At 55.7% G+C, this 14502-nt stretch overlaps 2 protein-coding genes and 3 non-coding genes across 12 annotated transcripts; 1 reads left to right on the top strand and 4 right to left on the bottom strand.

Moving 5' to 3' along the window:
* Positions 1 to 101: 101 nt before the first annotated feature.
* Positions 102 to 4338, top strand: ACP4 (acid phosphatase 4). Its single transcript, XM_072810914.1, has 11 exons — positions 102 to 215; positions 287 to 391; positions 465 to 551; positions 1379 to 1525; positions 1806 to 1904; positions 2029 to 2124; positions 2862 to 2994; positions 3076 to 3158; positions 3624 to 3748; positions 3966 to 4144; positions 4223 to 4338. Exons 1-11 carry the CDS (start codon positions 102 to 104, stop codon positions 4336 to 4338), a joined length of 1284 nt encoding a protein of 427 aa, XP_072667015.1.
* Positions 4339 to 6046: 1708 nt separating this feature from the next.
* Positions 6047 to 12190, bottom strand: LOC140601271 (Friend virus susceptibility protein 1-like). 8 transcript variants are annotated; one of them, XM_072769988.1, is made up of 6 exons: positions 11824 to 12190; positions 10654 to 10773; positions 10452 to 10527; positions 9855 to 9899; positions 8161 to 8204; positions 6047 to 7756 (listed from the first exon to the last, which is right to left on the bottom strand). In XM_072769988.1, exons 2-6 carry the CDS (start codon positions 10754 to 10756, stop codon positions 6822 to 6824), a joined length of 1203 nt encoding a protein of 400 aa, XP_072626089.1. In that variant the 5' UTR covers positions 10757 to 10773; positions 11824 to 12190; the 3' UTR covers positions 6047 to 6821. The 8 variants fall into 8 exon arrangements, with proteins under 8 accessions (XP_072626089.1, XP_072626095.1, XP_072626106.1 ...); XM_072769994.1 differs by lacking the exon at positions 10452 to 10527 and adding an exon at positions 8775 to 9011 and having other exon boundaries at positions 11824 to 11842; XM_072770005.1 differs by lacking the exons at positions 10452 to 10527; positions 10654 to 10773 and adding an exon at positions 8775 to 8918 and having other exon boundaries at positions 11824 to 12189.
* On the bottom strand, positions 7828 to 7918 carry LOC140609013 (small nucleolar RNA SNORD88). The gene has a single exon (XR_012011020.1). It is a non-coding gene; the product is annotated as a small nucleolar RNA SNORD88 (small nucleolar RNA).
* On the bottom strand, positions 8292 to 8384 carry LOC140609016 (small nucleolar RNA SNORD88). The gene has a single exon (XR_012011027.1). It is a non-coding gene; the product is annotated as a small nucleolar RNA SNORD88 (small nucleolar RNA).
* On the bottom strand, positions 9979 to 10070 carry LOC140609023 (small nucleolar RNA SNORD88). Its single transcript, XR_012011036.1, has one exon. It is a non-coding gene; the product is annotated as a small nucleolar RNA SNORD88 (small nucleolar RNA).
* Positions 12191 to 14502: the final 2312 nt, after the last annotated feature.

Here is a 14502-nt window from a genome sequence, read left to right as displayed (position 1 = left end):
TGCCGGGACCTGCTTTTCGGGGGGTGCTGAGGCAGGGGTAATGAGCAGGTGGGGCTGCGGCATAGACAGTGGGCTGAGCTCAGCGTCTGGGCTGTTTGGAGATGGCCAGGCCAGGGTTTTGGGGCCTCCCCGTTGGACCTCTCCTGCTCCTGCTCCTGCTGCTGCCACCGCCGCCCCAAGCCCTGACAGAAGGACCCCTGGTGTTTGTGGCTGTGGTGAGGTGTCCCCTGCCCCGGCCTGGCCCCTCAGCTCCCCCAGGCCGGCCCTGACCTGGCCCTGTCCTCAGGTGTTCCGCCACGGCGACCGGGCCCCGCTGGCTTCCTACCCCACCGACCCACACAAGGAGGCCATCACTGCTCTGTGGCCGAGAGGCCTGGGCCAGCTGACTACGGTGAGAAGCTAGGGGTGTGGGTGAGGAGTAGGAGGGTGGGGAGGGGGTCCGCTGAGGCTCGCTCCATCCTCAGGAGGGGGTCCGCCAGCAGCTGGAGCTGGGACGCTTCCTGAGGAGCCGCTACGAGGCCTTTCTGAGCCCGGAGTATCGGCGGGAGGAGGTACTGCCAACGAGGACCCTCCTGGCCTCCTGACCTCTCACCTCTGACTTCCACTGCCCCCAACACTCACCGTGGGCTTCTACCTCTGGCCTTCGAACTCCAACAACCTGACTTGCACCCCATATCTGATTTCTGACCTCCAAACCATCAACTAATTTACGCTGACCTCTGACCCCATCTAAATAGGAGTCATCAAGCTTCACCTCTGACCTCAGGCCTCTATCAACTCTGACTTTACCTTCTGGCCTCCACCTCTGTCTTCTGACTCCCACCAACTCCAACCAGCCCCTCTCACCTCTGGTTTCTAACTCCAAAACTTGCCTGGCTGGGACTTTGACCCTTGTCGGTTTAATTTGCCCTCCTTAGCTCTAATCTTTTATCTCTATTTTCCATCAAATCTGAGTTCTCTTTCCTGTGTCCTCCTCTGTCTTTGGATATCCCTTGATTAGGATTGTTCCTCCTGACGCCTGACCCCTGAGAGACAGGCACTGACCCCTGGGCCCACTTTGTCCTTCTAAACTTGAACCCCAAATTCTGGTCACTAGCAACTCTGATCTTCCTTTCTTTCATCGATGCAACTGATCCCTTTGAACCCCATGTCTGCCCAACTTCTGACCTCCAACCCGACGGCTCCTGAAATTGACCTCTGACGCCTGATCCCACCTTCCACTACAGAAGACCAGACACTCCAGCTCACCCTGAGCTTTGACTCCCAGCACCCAACCTTTGACCCTGAACTGAACCCGAAGCTTTTGGTTTGCTGCTGCAGCTGACCGACCTCCGACCCAACACGAGTCCCCTTGCCTGCCTTCTCCCCGCCACCTCAGGTGTATGTTCGCAGCACTGACTTTGACCGCACGCTGGAGAGCGCTCAGGCCAACCTGGCGGGGCTATTTCCCGAGGCTGCCCCAGGGCGCCCAGAGGCTGCTTGGAGGCCCATCCCTGTGCACACGGTGCCGGTGACTGAGGACAAGGTCAGGGGGCTGGACAGGTGCAGGGGGTGGGAGGCTTGAGGGGGACAGAGCCCCCGAGGTGGGGGAAGCCAATGACTGAGAGCAAATGAGACCCTCCCCGCGCAGAGCTATCTGGGCAGGGTGAGCCACCATCCCCATGCTGTACAGCCAGGTTGGGGGGGTACCATGTACTTTGAAGAGAGAGATCTGGACAAGGAGGGCTTCAGAGCCCCATCTCCCCATGTGCTGTGACTGTGGGGTCCCAGTCATGCTGTCCCCTCTGAGCCTCAGTTTTCCCCAGCTGCTGAGGTTCCCCACACGCAGCTGTCCTCGATACCATGAGCTGCTGAGAGAGGCCACGGAAGCTACGGAGTACCAGACTGCCCTGGAGGGCTGGACAGTGAGCGGGCCATGGGGCAGGCTGGGGTAGGGAAGGGTGTGGGGTGAGTGGGTGCATGGGCATGGGGGGTGCGACAGGGATGGGCGAGGAGTCCCGGCGGACTCATCTAGCCCGGTGCACGCAGGACTTCCTGACTCACCTTGAGAACTACACGGGGCTGTCATTGGTCGGAGAGCCACTCCGCAGGGCGTGGAAGGTTCTGGACACGCTGATGTGCCAGGTGAGCCCACCGCCCCACCCCCCAGCCCAATGATTAAGGGCACTGAGATTCAAATCCCAGCTTTGCTGCTCACTACCTGCGTTCCCTCAAGCGAGTACTTAAACCTTGGTGCCTGTTTGCCCATCTGCACAGTGGAGATGACAACACCCTTATCAGCACCCCTTGGGGCTTCTGTGAGGATCACAACAGGTCAACCCACAGGCTATGCTTAGGATAGTGCCCGGCACACAGTGAGGCCTGCAGGGAGGCTTGAGGCTCCTGGTCTCTTGGGGGGAAGCTCCCAGAACCAAAATTTGAGCAGCAGGAGCTGACGTGAATGGGCATGATGCTCTTCAGATAGTCTTTGCTTACCCCATTCTGTAAAAATTACCCTACTTGCACAGTGGGAATAGCAAGGTGTGCAATTAAGGGGGCTGCCCAGCCCCCGCTTGGATGTGTTCTGAGGGAGATGGTGTTGCCACCATGGGGCCCTTCTAGATTCCAAAGCATCTGAAGCTTGAAACACCTCTGGCTCCGTGCGTGAAGGCTCCTGGGCTGTGGGGTGATGATCATTATTGTTAATTAATGATTGCTATTGGCCATAACTTCCTAAGCTCGGTGCTTCCAGACCGAGCACATGAGGGATTCGGGGGAAGGGTAGGAGAGAGGACTGCAGCTAAGGCGGACAGCGCAGGCCCGGGGTGTGTGAGGGGAGCTCGGGATGTCCTGGTCACTTTGTCTTCTCTGTCTCTCTCCAGCAAGCCCATGGTCTTCCCCTCCCATCCTGGGCCTCCCCGAATGTCCTCCGGACCCTAGCCCAGATCTCAGCTTTGGATATTGGGGCCCATGTGGGTCCACCCCGAGCAGCTGAGAAGGCCCAGCTGACAGGGGGTGAGATGTGGGGCTGGGAGGTTGGGAGGCCAAAGCGCCTTCCGCTACGGGATTTTCAGCACTCTGTTCTTGCCCTCTCAGGGATCCTGCTGGATGCCATTCTTGCCAACTTCTCTCGGGTCCAGCGCCTGGCACTGCCCCTCAAGATGGTTATGTACTCAGCTGTGAGTCTTTGGGAAGGGAGGCAGTGCCTCTGGGCACAGGGATGAGGGGGATGGCAGATAGCAATGTGGGTGAGGAAGAGCTGGTGGGGTGGTCTCAATGGAACTTCAGCCCACTGCCTTGGGTAACTGATATCTCCAAACCATACTCTCAGACCATACACTAGAGGTACACAGTCTGAAAGGAGGGAAGTGATGGGGTTGTAAGATAATTTAGCTCTTCTGGAAGGACAAGCTGTTTAATCAAGCTGCCCCATCACATTTTTGCATCTATCTGACCAATGTTCATTAAATGATTCCCTGTAACTGGTGGGACGGACTGCCTCCAGGGTGAGTCGATTTGGGAGGTGGGTTGGTCCTAAGAGATCTGGGGGACATCTGGGAGGCAGCTGGATGCACAAGTCTAGAGATCAGGAGAGAGGAGACATCAGAGAGGAGCCCTGTCTCAGCCCTGGGATCCACTTGCAGCACGACAGCACTCTGCTGGCCCTCCAGGGAGCCCTGGGTCTCTATGACGGGCACACCCCACCGTATGCTGCCTGCCTCGGCTTTGAATTCCGGAGGCGCCTTGGGGACCCGGACGAAGATGCAGGGTAAGGAGGGCGTGGCGCCTGGGAATGGGCAGGGCAGAACTGTCTCAAGAAGAGAGATCCGGTCCCAGGTGGAGGGGGATTTGTGCAGGATGGCAGGAAGTTGACAGGTGAGGAGGCAGGAGCCCAGTGTCTCCGTTTGGCTACTCTTTCAGGTTTATATCAGTGGTGGGGAAGGTAAGGAGGGGCCTGGGTGTTACCACCTCCTGTCTCCCTCCAGGAATATCACCATCTCTCTTTTCTACCGAAACGACTCCACCGGCCTGCCCCTGCCCCTCAGCCTTCCCGGGTGCCCAGGCGCCTGCCCACTAGGCCGCTTCCGCCAGCTCACCGCCCCGGCCCGGCCTCCGGCTCATGGGGTCCCCTGCCATGGCTCCCATGAGCCTGCCACCCCTGCAGGTGACGGCCATTGGCGTTGGGATGGGAGCGTGGGGGGACCCCAGTCCCAAGACTCACACTCCCATGTTCTCCCCACAGCCACTGTGGTGCCCCTGCTGGCTGGGGCAGTGGCAGTGCTGGCAGCACTCAGCATGGTGCTGGGCCTGCTGGCCTGGAGACCCAGCTGCCTGCGGGCCTTGGGGAGCCCCGTGTGAGCTGGGAAACCAGGCACCCCCTCTCCCACAGCTGGCATTGCATTCCAACACGTCTGCTCACCTGCTGCTTTGGCTTCCGAGACTTACTGTGTGCGCCCATTTCTGTGGGAAATGAGGGGAGGGCTCCCTGGCCTGGAAGTGGCAAGTTGTGTGCACACACGTGTGTAGGCCTGCATTAAGGGCACTTTGCACATGTGGCCCATGTGTTTACATTTGTACAGACACGTGTGAACGTTTCTGCATTGATATATGGGTACATGCAGGGTGGCTGCACCTATACATTAGCACACATCCATGTGACCCATTTCCATGCACACACGTGCATGGGGTAGGAGTGCAGTCCCTATTGGTAAGTGAAGGTGTGTCTGATGTGTTTGGGTGTCTGTACTCACACACTTTTATCCATGCAGAGTGCACAGTATGTCAGCACATGTGATGCGTACACCTCCTCAGTTAGCCCGTGGGGCACACTCTATGGTGACCCGGCCTGAGAGTCAGGACAGCAGGACTGCGGTGACCCTTGCTAGCCCTCAATGCTGTAGGGACTGGTGGCACCTTACTGTCCATCCTCTGGGAGCAGGGGACAGGTCAGGCAAGCCTTGTAGAGTGAGAGCTCACAAGAGCAGGGCCCAGAGCCACAGGCAAGGTGGAGGCCATGACTCAAGTGACCCACCTCTATGCTTCCCTCATTTGGCAGAGCCAGGACTAATTCATCAGACCCAGCAACCCTGGCTGTTAATCTCCTGGAAGCCAGCAGAGCAGGTGGGGCTCAGGGCTGCTCAGTGCAGCACAGGCCATTATGGGTTTGGACTCACTTGGGTGCTATCTGCTGCAATACCCACTGGCTGCCATGTGGCTATTTGAATAACATGGAAAATTCAGGTCTCAGCTGCACTGGCCACAATTCAGACTGGCTACACGTGGCTGGTGGCTGCCCTACTGGTCAGACAGTACAGACAGGGTTCCTATCATCCCAAGCAGAGTAGGACAGTGCTCAAGATTAAGAAAAGCTATTACACACCTACTAATAAAGCCAGCAGGCACTGAGGCCAAATCTGGGGTACCAGCCCTGTCCCTGGCCACATCCCAAAGCATGGCACCAAGGGTCATACCTGTCATTGGGTCTGTGTGGACACACTGTTCTATCAGTGAGGAGCCTGGAGTGCAGCAGGTACCTATTAGATGGAACAGTTGAGAGGTGGTCAGAGGTGAGGTGGGGGCTTATAGCCAATAGCTACTCCTAACCACCAGGACCCCAAATATCCTTCTGGACAGAGTAAGGTGCAAGGCTCCTTGGAATGGGTGATGGAAATGGCTGGGGTGGGGTTGGACTGGGGCCAGCAGCCGTCTTAATAGCTTAGAAAGGCTTGCAACTTCCCTCCTTGATAGCATCTCTGGGTAGGGGGCAGGGACTCAGTAATTCATAGGGCCCTGCCCATCATTGCCCCTGCAGGTATGGAGTGATCACAGGGCCTCAGAACGCCTCCACGCACTTCTGGGTGGAGGGGCATCATTCAGACCCAAAAGTTCTAGTTGTGAGCGGCCCAAGTAGGAGCCCAGCCTTCTCAGCATGCTGGAATGGCCCAGGCAGAGATGGTAGTTTCCCTGAGGCCGCTGTGCATGATCCTTACCTTCACCCTGGAGGGCTCTGGATTCAGCTTCACACCAGGACGACAAACCCAGTCAGACACCACAGTCCACACACAGCAATGCTCACGCTTTTTAATTAGTGCAATGTGCCTAGCATGGCCTGCCATGGTGGCCATCTGTCATGAACCTGATTCTTGGTGCTGACACTTTTAACCCAGTTGTGACAGACACTGGCTGGTCAGAGGTGACACATCCACTTAGAGAAATCAGATGGGGCTGGCTGCCCCCTCTCCAGGTGGGCAAACAGCAAAAGTCCACTTTAAAAGGGAAAGGAATCGGAAAAGTCTTAAGAGAAACACCATTCCAAGAGAACAAAGCATCCGTTAAAACCAAAGTGTTGCATATGCTTAAATTATTAGATAAAAACACTGCATTTAAAAATACCTTAAGAAAAAGGGTGCAAATTTCAAGGTGCTTTCATGTCATGGGCTGTGGGGTCTCCCCACTTGGCCTGTAGTGCTTTGGGGGCCCGTGTGGCAGAGGGCTGGGTGCCCACCCTGTGTGCCAATTAATCAGGCTGAAATTGAAATGTACCAGACCTCAACAGAGCAGGTGAGCAGGTTGTGCCCTGGGGAAATAAGGCACCAGGGCCACCAGCTAGCTTGCTGGCCTCCAATGCTCTGGCTGGAGACACCTGTAGGGTAGCCAGGAGGCAAGGAACATTCCTTTCTTCTGGGAACCTCAAATACAGTAATGGGGCAGTTTGCCCCAGGGAAGCTGGAGAACAGGCAGATGGGCCAGTCCTCAGTCCATGCTGCGGGTGCTTGGGAGGCACTGGCTCAGACTGTGTCTCCCCTGGAATTGAACCATCTGGAAGACCAGGCCTGGGAGCCCTAGTCATGACGCACGGGCACAGGTGGTTCCTCCCCACAGGCCTGGTCTGAGTAGGGGGGTGGTGGGGGCTGCTCCTCCCCCAGCATGTAGGCAGGGTGGCTGCGGCTGCGCTTGGCCTCTTTAATGTACAGCTCCAGGAGGACCTTGGTGGGCTGCTTGTCCACCCTCTCCTTGGGCACGCCATGGCTCAGCAGCCAGCCCATGAGATCTTTGCGTGTCGGGTTGGGCCCCAACATGAGCTTGGCTCGGCCTGGCTGGCTCTGGCGCCAGAGCAGGCCCACATCGGCGATGGTCTGGATCTCCATCACTGCCTCCAGCACCGTCATGCCCTTGACCAGCAGGCTGACCAGTGAGAGCCGCAGCTCAGAGGGTGCGGCTGTCAGCAGGCGCCGCTGGAGGCCCTGTGTGAAGGGCACATCCTTGGGCGCAGGCCTGGGCCCCTGATCTGCTGCAGGAGGTGATGGTGACTCACGGTAGATCCAGTCAAGCATGCCCAGCTCCCTCACCAGCTGGATGCCCTCCTCCATGGTGGTCCAGGGGCGGAAGGGCAGCTCGGTGGCCTCGAAGTGTAGGAAGGATTCCCAGCGCTGGCGCCAGGCCAGCAGCAGCCAGGTGAGCAGCGTCTTGCAGCCACCCCGCAGGGTCTTACAGCGGTAGTTGAAGATGGCATCGCTGGTCAGGTCACCCAGCAGGGCTAGCTCTCCAGAATTCAGGGACAGGGCTGGGCCTCCCTGGTCATACACCCGCAGGATCCAGGTGATCATGAGCTCATTGGGGTTCTGCTTGAAGCGCCGCGAGATGGCCAGGAGCTCGGTGTATGTGTAGTAACGGTCCCCCCGCCCTATCTGGGTAGGCGCCAGGGCTCTCTCGGCCATGATCACAGCTGTCCCCTGCAGGGAACTGTAGGAAGCCCGGAGGGGTGTGGCCACAGGAGCTTCAGGGAAAGACAGAAGTCATCAGGTGGGAAAACAGCCACCCCCCCTAGAGCTCCCCCCCTCCAGAGTGGGGCCCCTCAGATCCCCAGGTGTCAAAGGTCCTGGGGGGCACTGTGTCCTCAGGGGAGGTCAGAGCCCAGTGCTGGACATCATGGGGGTCCCAAGCACAGCCCCTTCAGAAGCTGTGACAGTGAGCGTTACTGCGACCTCTGCAGTAACCAACTCTTCTTGCCACCCCCGCTTCCTAGGGATACTGTGAGAAGTTAGGTCAATTTAGTGCTTGGCACTAGGCCCAGCTCTGAGTAAATGCTCAGCATTTGCTTTTATAGTACCATGACCTACAGATTTTATGATAAATTTATTATTATTATGGTATTGAGAGCAAAGCCTCTCTTGTTCTTACCAAGGACAGGAACGGTGGGGGCCTGGGACTCCTGGGGGAACCACCTGCAGACAGGAACGGGTCAGAGAGGGGGAAGAGCAGGTCATTGGGGAGTGGCAACCATGGACCTCCACTCCTCCCTCCCCAGAGTGGGGCCCCTCAGAACCCCTGGGTGTCAAAGGTCCCTGGGGGGCACTGTGTCCTCAGGGGAGGTCAGAGCCCAGTGCTGGACATCACAGGGGCCCCGATGCTCTTGTTCTCCTCCTCACTCAGGTCCCAAAGCCACCTGTCTCCAGTCCTAAGGGGAACGAAAGCAAGAGCTCATCCAGGTAGGACAAATGACCAATACCTGGCCATTGGGGTGTCACATGCCTTTTGATGCCATACCCCTCCACCACCTCCTCTCTTCTTGACCACCCCTCACTGTGGCTCATTCCTGGGTGCCACTTGTATGATCTGCAGCTACTGCCTTCAGCACCTGACCCCACAGCCCCCAACTCCGGGGCTGTTTCTCCTCCTGGAAAAAGGGAAGAAATTTGCCTGGCACACCAGTGAGGTGAAAGGGGTCCTCCCTCCTCTGCTCAGCTCCAAGAAGCACCCTACTGAACACACTCCCACATCTGTTCTGCTCTCACCTCAAGCCTGTTCTCCTTGTGCATCTTCCAAAGCCTCCAGTTCTGTTCTTGTTTCCTCCCCTCATCATCCCCGCCATACAAATGGCAGCTTCCTACCCCACTGTCCCGGATCTTCCTTCTCAGCAGCAGCGACCGTTCAGAGCTCTACAGGGGACACCTCAGGCCCTCAGAATGGTACTCCTGATCTGCCGTCTGAGCTCACCCATCACAGAAAGGAGCTTTTCCTCCTTAAAGTGCCTGTCAGCAAGAGTTGAAACCTCCAAGGACCCCAGAGAATACACTCCCAGTCCTATTATCACCACAGCCAATGTTCTTTCTGTTCCTGACACCCTAGGAACAGCCTGTTTCTTTTTAGATAATAGGTCTTTACACCCATTTTATGATTTAGTTCTTTGAAACACTTGAGAAACATTCTCCAGATAAATGGAGAATGGTTTACACAATGGTTTTGTGTAAATGAAGGATTACTTTAACAACTGTATCAGTTTATGCACACAGGATTCTTTTTTTTTTTTGCACACAGGATTCTTGAGACAAGCTCTGCTTCAAGATACAATCTACAAAACCCTGTTATCAACAGTGATAAATGCTGCCAGCTTGTTTCTTTTCTTCTGCTGACTCTGAAAACTAGATTTCGGATTAGTCCTTTTTCTTGAAACATAAACACACGTTTATTTTCTTTCCACAATCCTTGTATTCTCCAATTCGACCCTACCTTTGAAAGCAGGAAACATCACTGCCCCTCTCCCAACCGTGCGGAGGATTCAGGCCCATACGCTCCTAACATATATAGATATAGAAACTGCTCTACAGATATAGAAACTGAGGCTCAGGAGAGCCACCGCTTGACTAGCTCTCTAAGCCCATGAACAGCAGAGCTGGGATTTGGACCCAGGCCCATTCTGGCTAGATTTCCACTGCTATAAATGAACTGGGATTTGCATGTAAATCCCCAGCACAAATGTTGGCACATAAATTAGGTCCCAGAGAAATCTGATGTGAAATCATCCCAAATCAAAGTTTTTTAGACTGGGGGGTGGGGGTGGGGTGGGGCTAGGGAGTGGAAGCAAGGGTTCTCACCAAGATGGGAGTGGTAGTGGGTGGTCCCTCAGCTTGAAGATACACCTGTAACACAGGAAGTACTTGGTGAGGATGGAGGAAGAAACAGTCTGTGGCAGGGAGGGGTCCAGAGACCTCAAAACCAGGGCCTCTCAGATCCCCAGGTGTCAAAGGTCCTGGGAGGCACTGCATCCTCAGGGGTGATAGGAGCCCAGTGCTGAACATCATGGGAGGCCCGGTCCCCACTACAACCAGTCTCAAGGCCAATCATCTTCAGGAATGGAGGCCAAACTAACTGCACTCAAAGACTGGGAAACACAAAATCTATTAGGAAGGTATGAAAACCCCCAACTCTCCCCATGGAGACACACAGGATACACCACCTCCCCAGGGTCACAGGTCCATAGGGGACTGTCCAAACCCACTACATGGAGAAAACCCAGTGTCTATCACCCCCTGCCCAGCTTTACAGATTTTCACCATTCAGCTACCCTTGCTAGTCACTCGAAACAGTGAAAGTGGCTAAAATGCACATCCCTTGGAAGAACCTATTGGGAGATAAAAAGGAAGGAGCTATTCTAGGGGAAAAAAAACCCCTAGGATATAAGCAGCACATACAACAACCAGGGACCCTTTACTGCAACCACTGTGGAACAAATCAGCAGAGGAAGACATTTTGGAGAGGACTCCGGCTCTATAAACACAAAGCACACAGGAGACAGCATCATTTTGGAGATAAAGTATTAACGATATTGGGTGAGATTCAAAACGTGCTTTCAAAACACACACACAAAGCGCAAAGAAAGCAAACATGGGACACCTGGGTAGCTGAGCGGTTGTGCGTCTGCCTTAGGCTCAGGGCGTGACCCCGGCGTCCTGGGATCCCCAGTGGGAGCCTGGTTCCCCCTCTGCCCGTGTCTCATGAATACATAAATATAATCTTAAGGAAAAAAAAAAGCGCAAACAAGGCAAAATGTTACAAGTGCGAAACTGCTGGCTAGTTCCTGGCTACGCTTGAGGATTTTAATGATAAAACACGAAAGAGGAATACATCGGACAACTGCGAGAAGGCGCGCCAGGGATGGAGAAAAATCCTTCCCTCGCGACATGCCAATAGTTAGGGTGAAGCCCGCGGTATTCCAGGTGGCTGCCTGAAGGGACAGCAGGCTCCGCTAGACAGAATTTTTGGTGGGTGGTGGTTGGGAGACAGAACACGAGCCAGCTGCCCGGGGGCTGGGCCTTCTCGGCACTCAGGGGACGGGCGTCCGAGACCCCAGGGCCAACTAGCCCAGAAGTAACGTTTCACAGAACTGATGCGGGGAGCGAACACCAACTCTGGTATTCGGAGGGACCGTGTCATCCTGACTCCAGAGGGCAAATGCCCCACTTGCTTTCTCCTAAGGCCACACCCACGTGGTTCTCAGAAACAACCCGGTAATTCATTTCGAGGCTCCGCTCCCCCTTACTCCTTCGAAACCCCGAGATCCCGCCTCTCCCCCCTCCAACACCTTTGTTCTAGGTTGTACAGAACGTCAGCCACGTGGAATCGGCAAAAACAGCGACTGCCCGAGGAAAACACATGTAGCCAGCATAGGCGTGGAAAACCTCAGAGAGCAGAACTCAAGGGTCACACGCGCCCTCCGCCCCTCCCCCATTCCGCCCCCCAAGAAAAAAGGCCAAGATGGCGGAGCCCTGCGACGTGGGAAGCAGAGATGGCGCAGCCCGGCTGCGGTGCAAAGGCGCTGTGGCCCCGGAGGCCCTGGCGCGCTCCGGCGGCAGGAGGCCTCCCCTCGGGCCGCCACCGCCCGCTCTGCACAGGGCCCGGCTTGCCTCTGAGGGCGCGCCGGGGTCTCCCAGGGGCCCTGGCTCCGTCCCCGCCCTGGCGTGGCCGCCCCGCCGCAGCCCCGGGGCGCCTCCGGATGAGGGCGGCCCAGACCCCAACGCCCACCCGCACAGACGGAAAGGGGCCAAGAGGCCAAACACAGCTCACCAGCCCCTCACTCGCTCCAAAGCGTGCGCGGGTGGCCTCGAGTCCCGCTTTATAGTGCGCGCCGCTCGCAAGGCCCGCCACACGCGCTCGCCCGGGCTCCGCCCCGAGGCGTCCAGCACGCGCGCCGGGGCCGGGACCCCCCCTTTGGCACTTGGGGAAGCGAATCACGGTTGTTTTCGCTAAAATCTTCCCGAGCGGACCGTCCGATGTTGTCCCTGGAGGCGGACAAAAGGAGGAGTGGGATATCGGGCCCCGTTGTCCTGGCACGGGCATCAGGCAATGCGAGGACAGCAGCCATGGCGGGCTGGAAAGGGGCAGGACCCCGCACGAGGACGGGGCCAGACCCAGAGGCAACTGGAATTGCCAGCGCGGCAGCCGCGCGGAGGCGGGTGCGAGGGGCGGGGCTGACCCCCACGGAGACCCGGCGCGGGGTGGGGGCGCGGCCAGCGCGGAGATTGACAGGGGGCGTTCCGGGGCCGCGCACGCGTGGTGGAGAATGAGAGGCTGGTCCTGCGCTGGGCGAGCAGGGATCGGTGCCTGGACGCGGGAGCGGGAAGGCTGCGCTCCTGGATCTAGGGGAGGGAGGAGGGGGCTGGGGGCCAGGATTCCCGGGCTGAGTGAGGGCCGGCCCCCCTGCTCCCGCAACCCGCCTCCCCTCCCAGTAGTTTAAATGATCTAGAACCTGGGGCTTGGATTCTTGGTAGACTTGGAGCTCTCTTTATTTTTTTTTAAGATTTTATTTATTCATGAGAATATTTTTAAGATTTTATTTATTTATTCTTTCTTTTTAGATTTTATTTAGATATTATTTATTTATTCAAATCCCAGCTCATAGGCAAAGGGGGAGGCCGGCTGCCTTCGAGGAGCCTGATGCGGGACTTGATCCCAGGACTCAAGCCCTGAGTCACAGGCGGACGCCCAACCACTGAGCCACCCAAGCATCTGGGATGTTTCATTTTTTATCTTTGAAAAAAAAAATGCTTACGATCATGTCAGTTTAAAAATACTTTGGTTTGGGACGCCTGAGTGGCTCAGCGGTTGAGCTTCAGCCTCTGGCTGAAAGCCTGATCCTGGGATCTGGTTTGAGTCCCACATCAGTCTCCCTGCATGGAGCCTGCTTCTCCCTCTGCCTGTGTCTCGGCCTCTCTCTGTGTGTGTCTCATGAATAAATAAAATACTTCAAACCCATCCATCAGATCGCCACTGTCGATGTGTAGACTTTTTACTTTATGGCTATACACCCACATACACGTGTTATGGGTAGATGCACTCCTCCCACTCCATTTTGTCCCATAAATAATCCCCCCCCCCATCAGTGCATGCAGTGCACTCATTGCTTAAACAGTGACAAAGCATTCCCTTCTGTGAGTGGGACACACGTTGTTTACCTGGTCTCCCTTGTCATTTGGATTGTTTTCTTACTTCCAGTGAGGAGATGCCTCCCATGAAGCTCATGGTATGAAGTTAAAGGAAGTAACCTATACTCTTCTGGTAAGAAAAGGATACCTTTCCCCTCACTGGTTTTTCCCTCACTCAGAGTGAAGCGAAGCCCTCACTGTGCCCCACAAGGCCCAGAGTGACCTGGCCCCTGTTCCTCCTATACCCCTGTCCCCCTCTCCCTTGCTTTGGCTGCACTAGCACATTGGCTTCCCTAGTCTTCTTGGAACGTGCCAAGGAAGGACATTTGTACCTCAGGACCTTTGCACTTGCTGTTCCCTCTGCCAAGAATCCTTTCCTCCAGTCTATCCCCATGGCTCTCCTCTCTTCAGTTATGTGTCTGCTCAGATGTCACCTTGGCAGGCAGCTCCCACCCCGTCCCAGACCCGCCTCTCTTCCCCTCCTTTATTTTTCCTCATAGCACTTATCCTTAACATATCTATTTGTTTGTGGGCATATATTTTTGCCTCTCTGGCAAAATGTCAAGCTGTAAAAACAAGGATTTGTGTCTAGGTTGATCCTTGCTGTAGATCCAGTGTCTGCCACATACTTGCAGCTCAATTTTCATTTAAAGATGAACAAATTTGAGAGCCTTTTGTGGGAGAGAAGCAGAAGGATTATTTTAGCAACGCTTTGTTCTTTAGCAAAGAGCACATATGATGGACTAGGTGTTATGTTAAACTCCACCTAGGTTGAGGTACTGTCATCATCCCCATTTTTACAGTTGAGGAAACAGACCGGATGGTTCAACACCTGGACACAGGTCACAGCGCTAATAAGTGGCAGAGCCTTATTACAGAGCCTTACAGCCTAACCACTGAGATGGAGGTAGAGGAGACCCCCCAAATCGAGACCCTGAGAGGGACCCAGGGAGTGAGATAAACTTGTACTTGAGTTTCGACCTTGTTCTGCTCAACAAATGACTTTTTTTTTTTTTAAAGATTTTATTTATTCATTCAGAGAGAGCGAGAGAGAGGCAGAGACACAGGCAGAGGGAGAAGCAGGCCCCATGCAGGAAGCCCGATGTGGGACTCAATCCCGGGTCTCCAGGATCACACCCCAGGCTGCAGGCGGCACTAAACCGCTGCGCCACCGGGGCTGCCCAACAAATGACTCTGATAGCAAAAATATGCTACATAGGTAGATGGGGGGACACTTGGGTGGCTCAGTGGTTAAGTGTCTGCCTTCAGCTCAGGTCATGATTCCGGGGTCCTGGGATCGAGTCCTGCAATGGGCTCCCCA

Source organism: Canis lupus, chromosome 1 (genome assembly GCF_048164855.1).
Source record: "Canis lupus baileyi chromosome 1, mCanLup2.hap1, whole genome shotgun sequence".
Classification (NCBI taxonomy): domain Eukaryota; kingdom Metazoa; phylum Chordata; class Mammalia; order Carnivora; family Canidae; genus Canis; species Canis lupus.
This window is presented reverse-complemented; position numbering and strand designations above follow the sequence as displayed.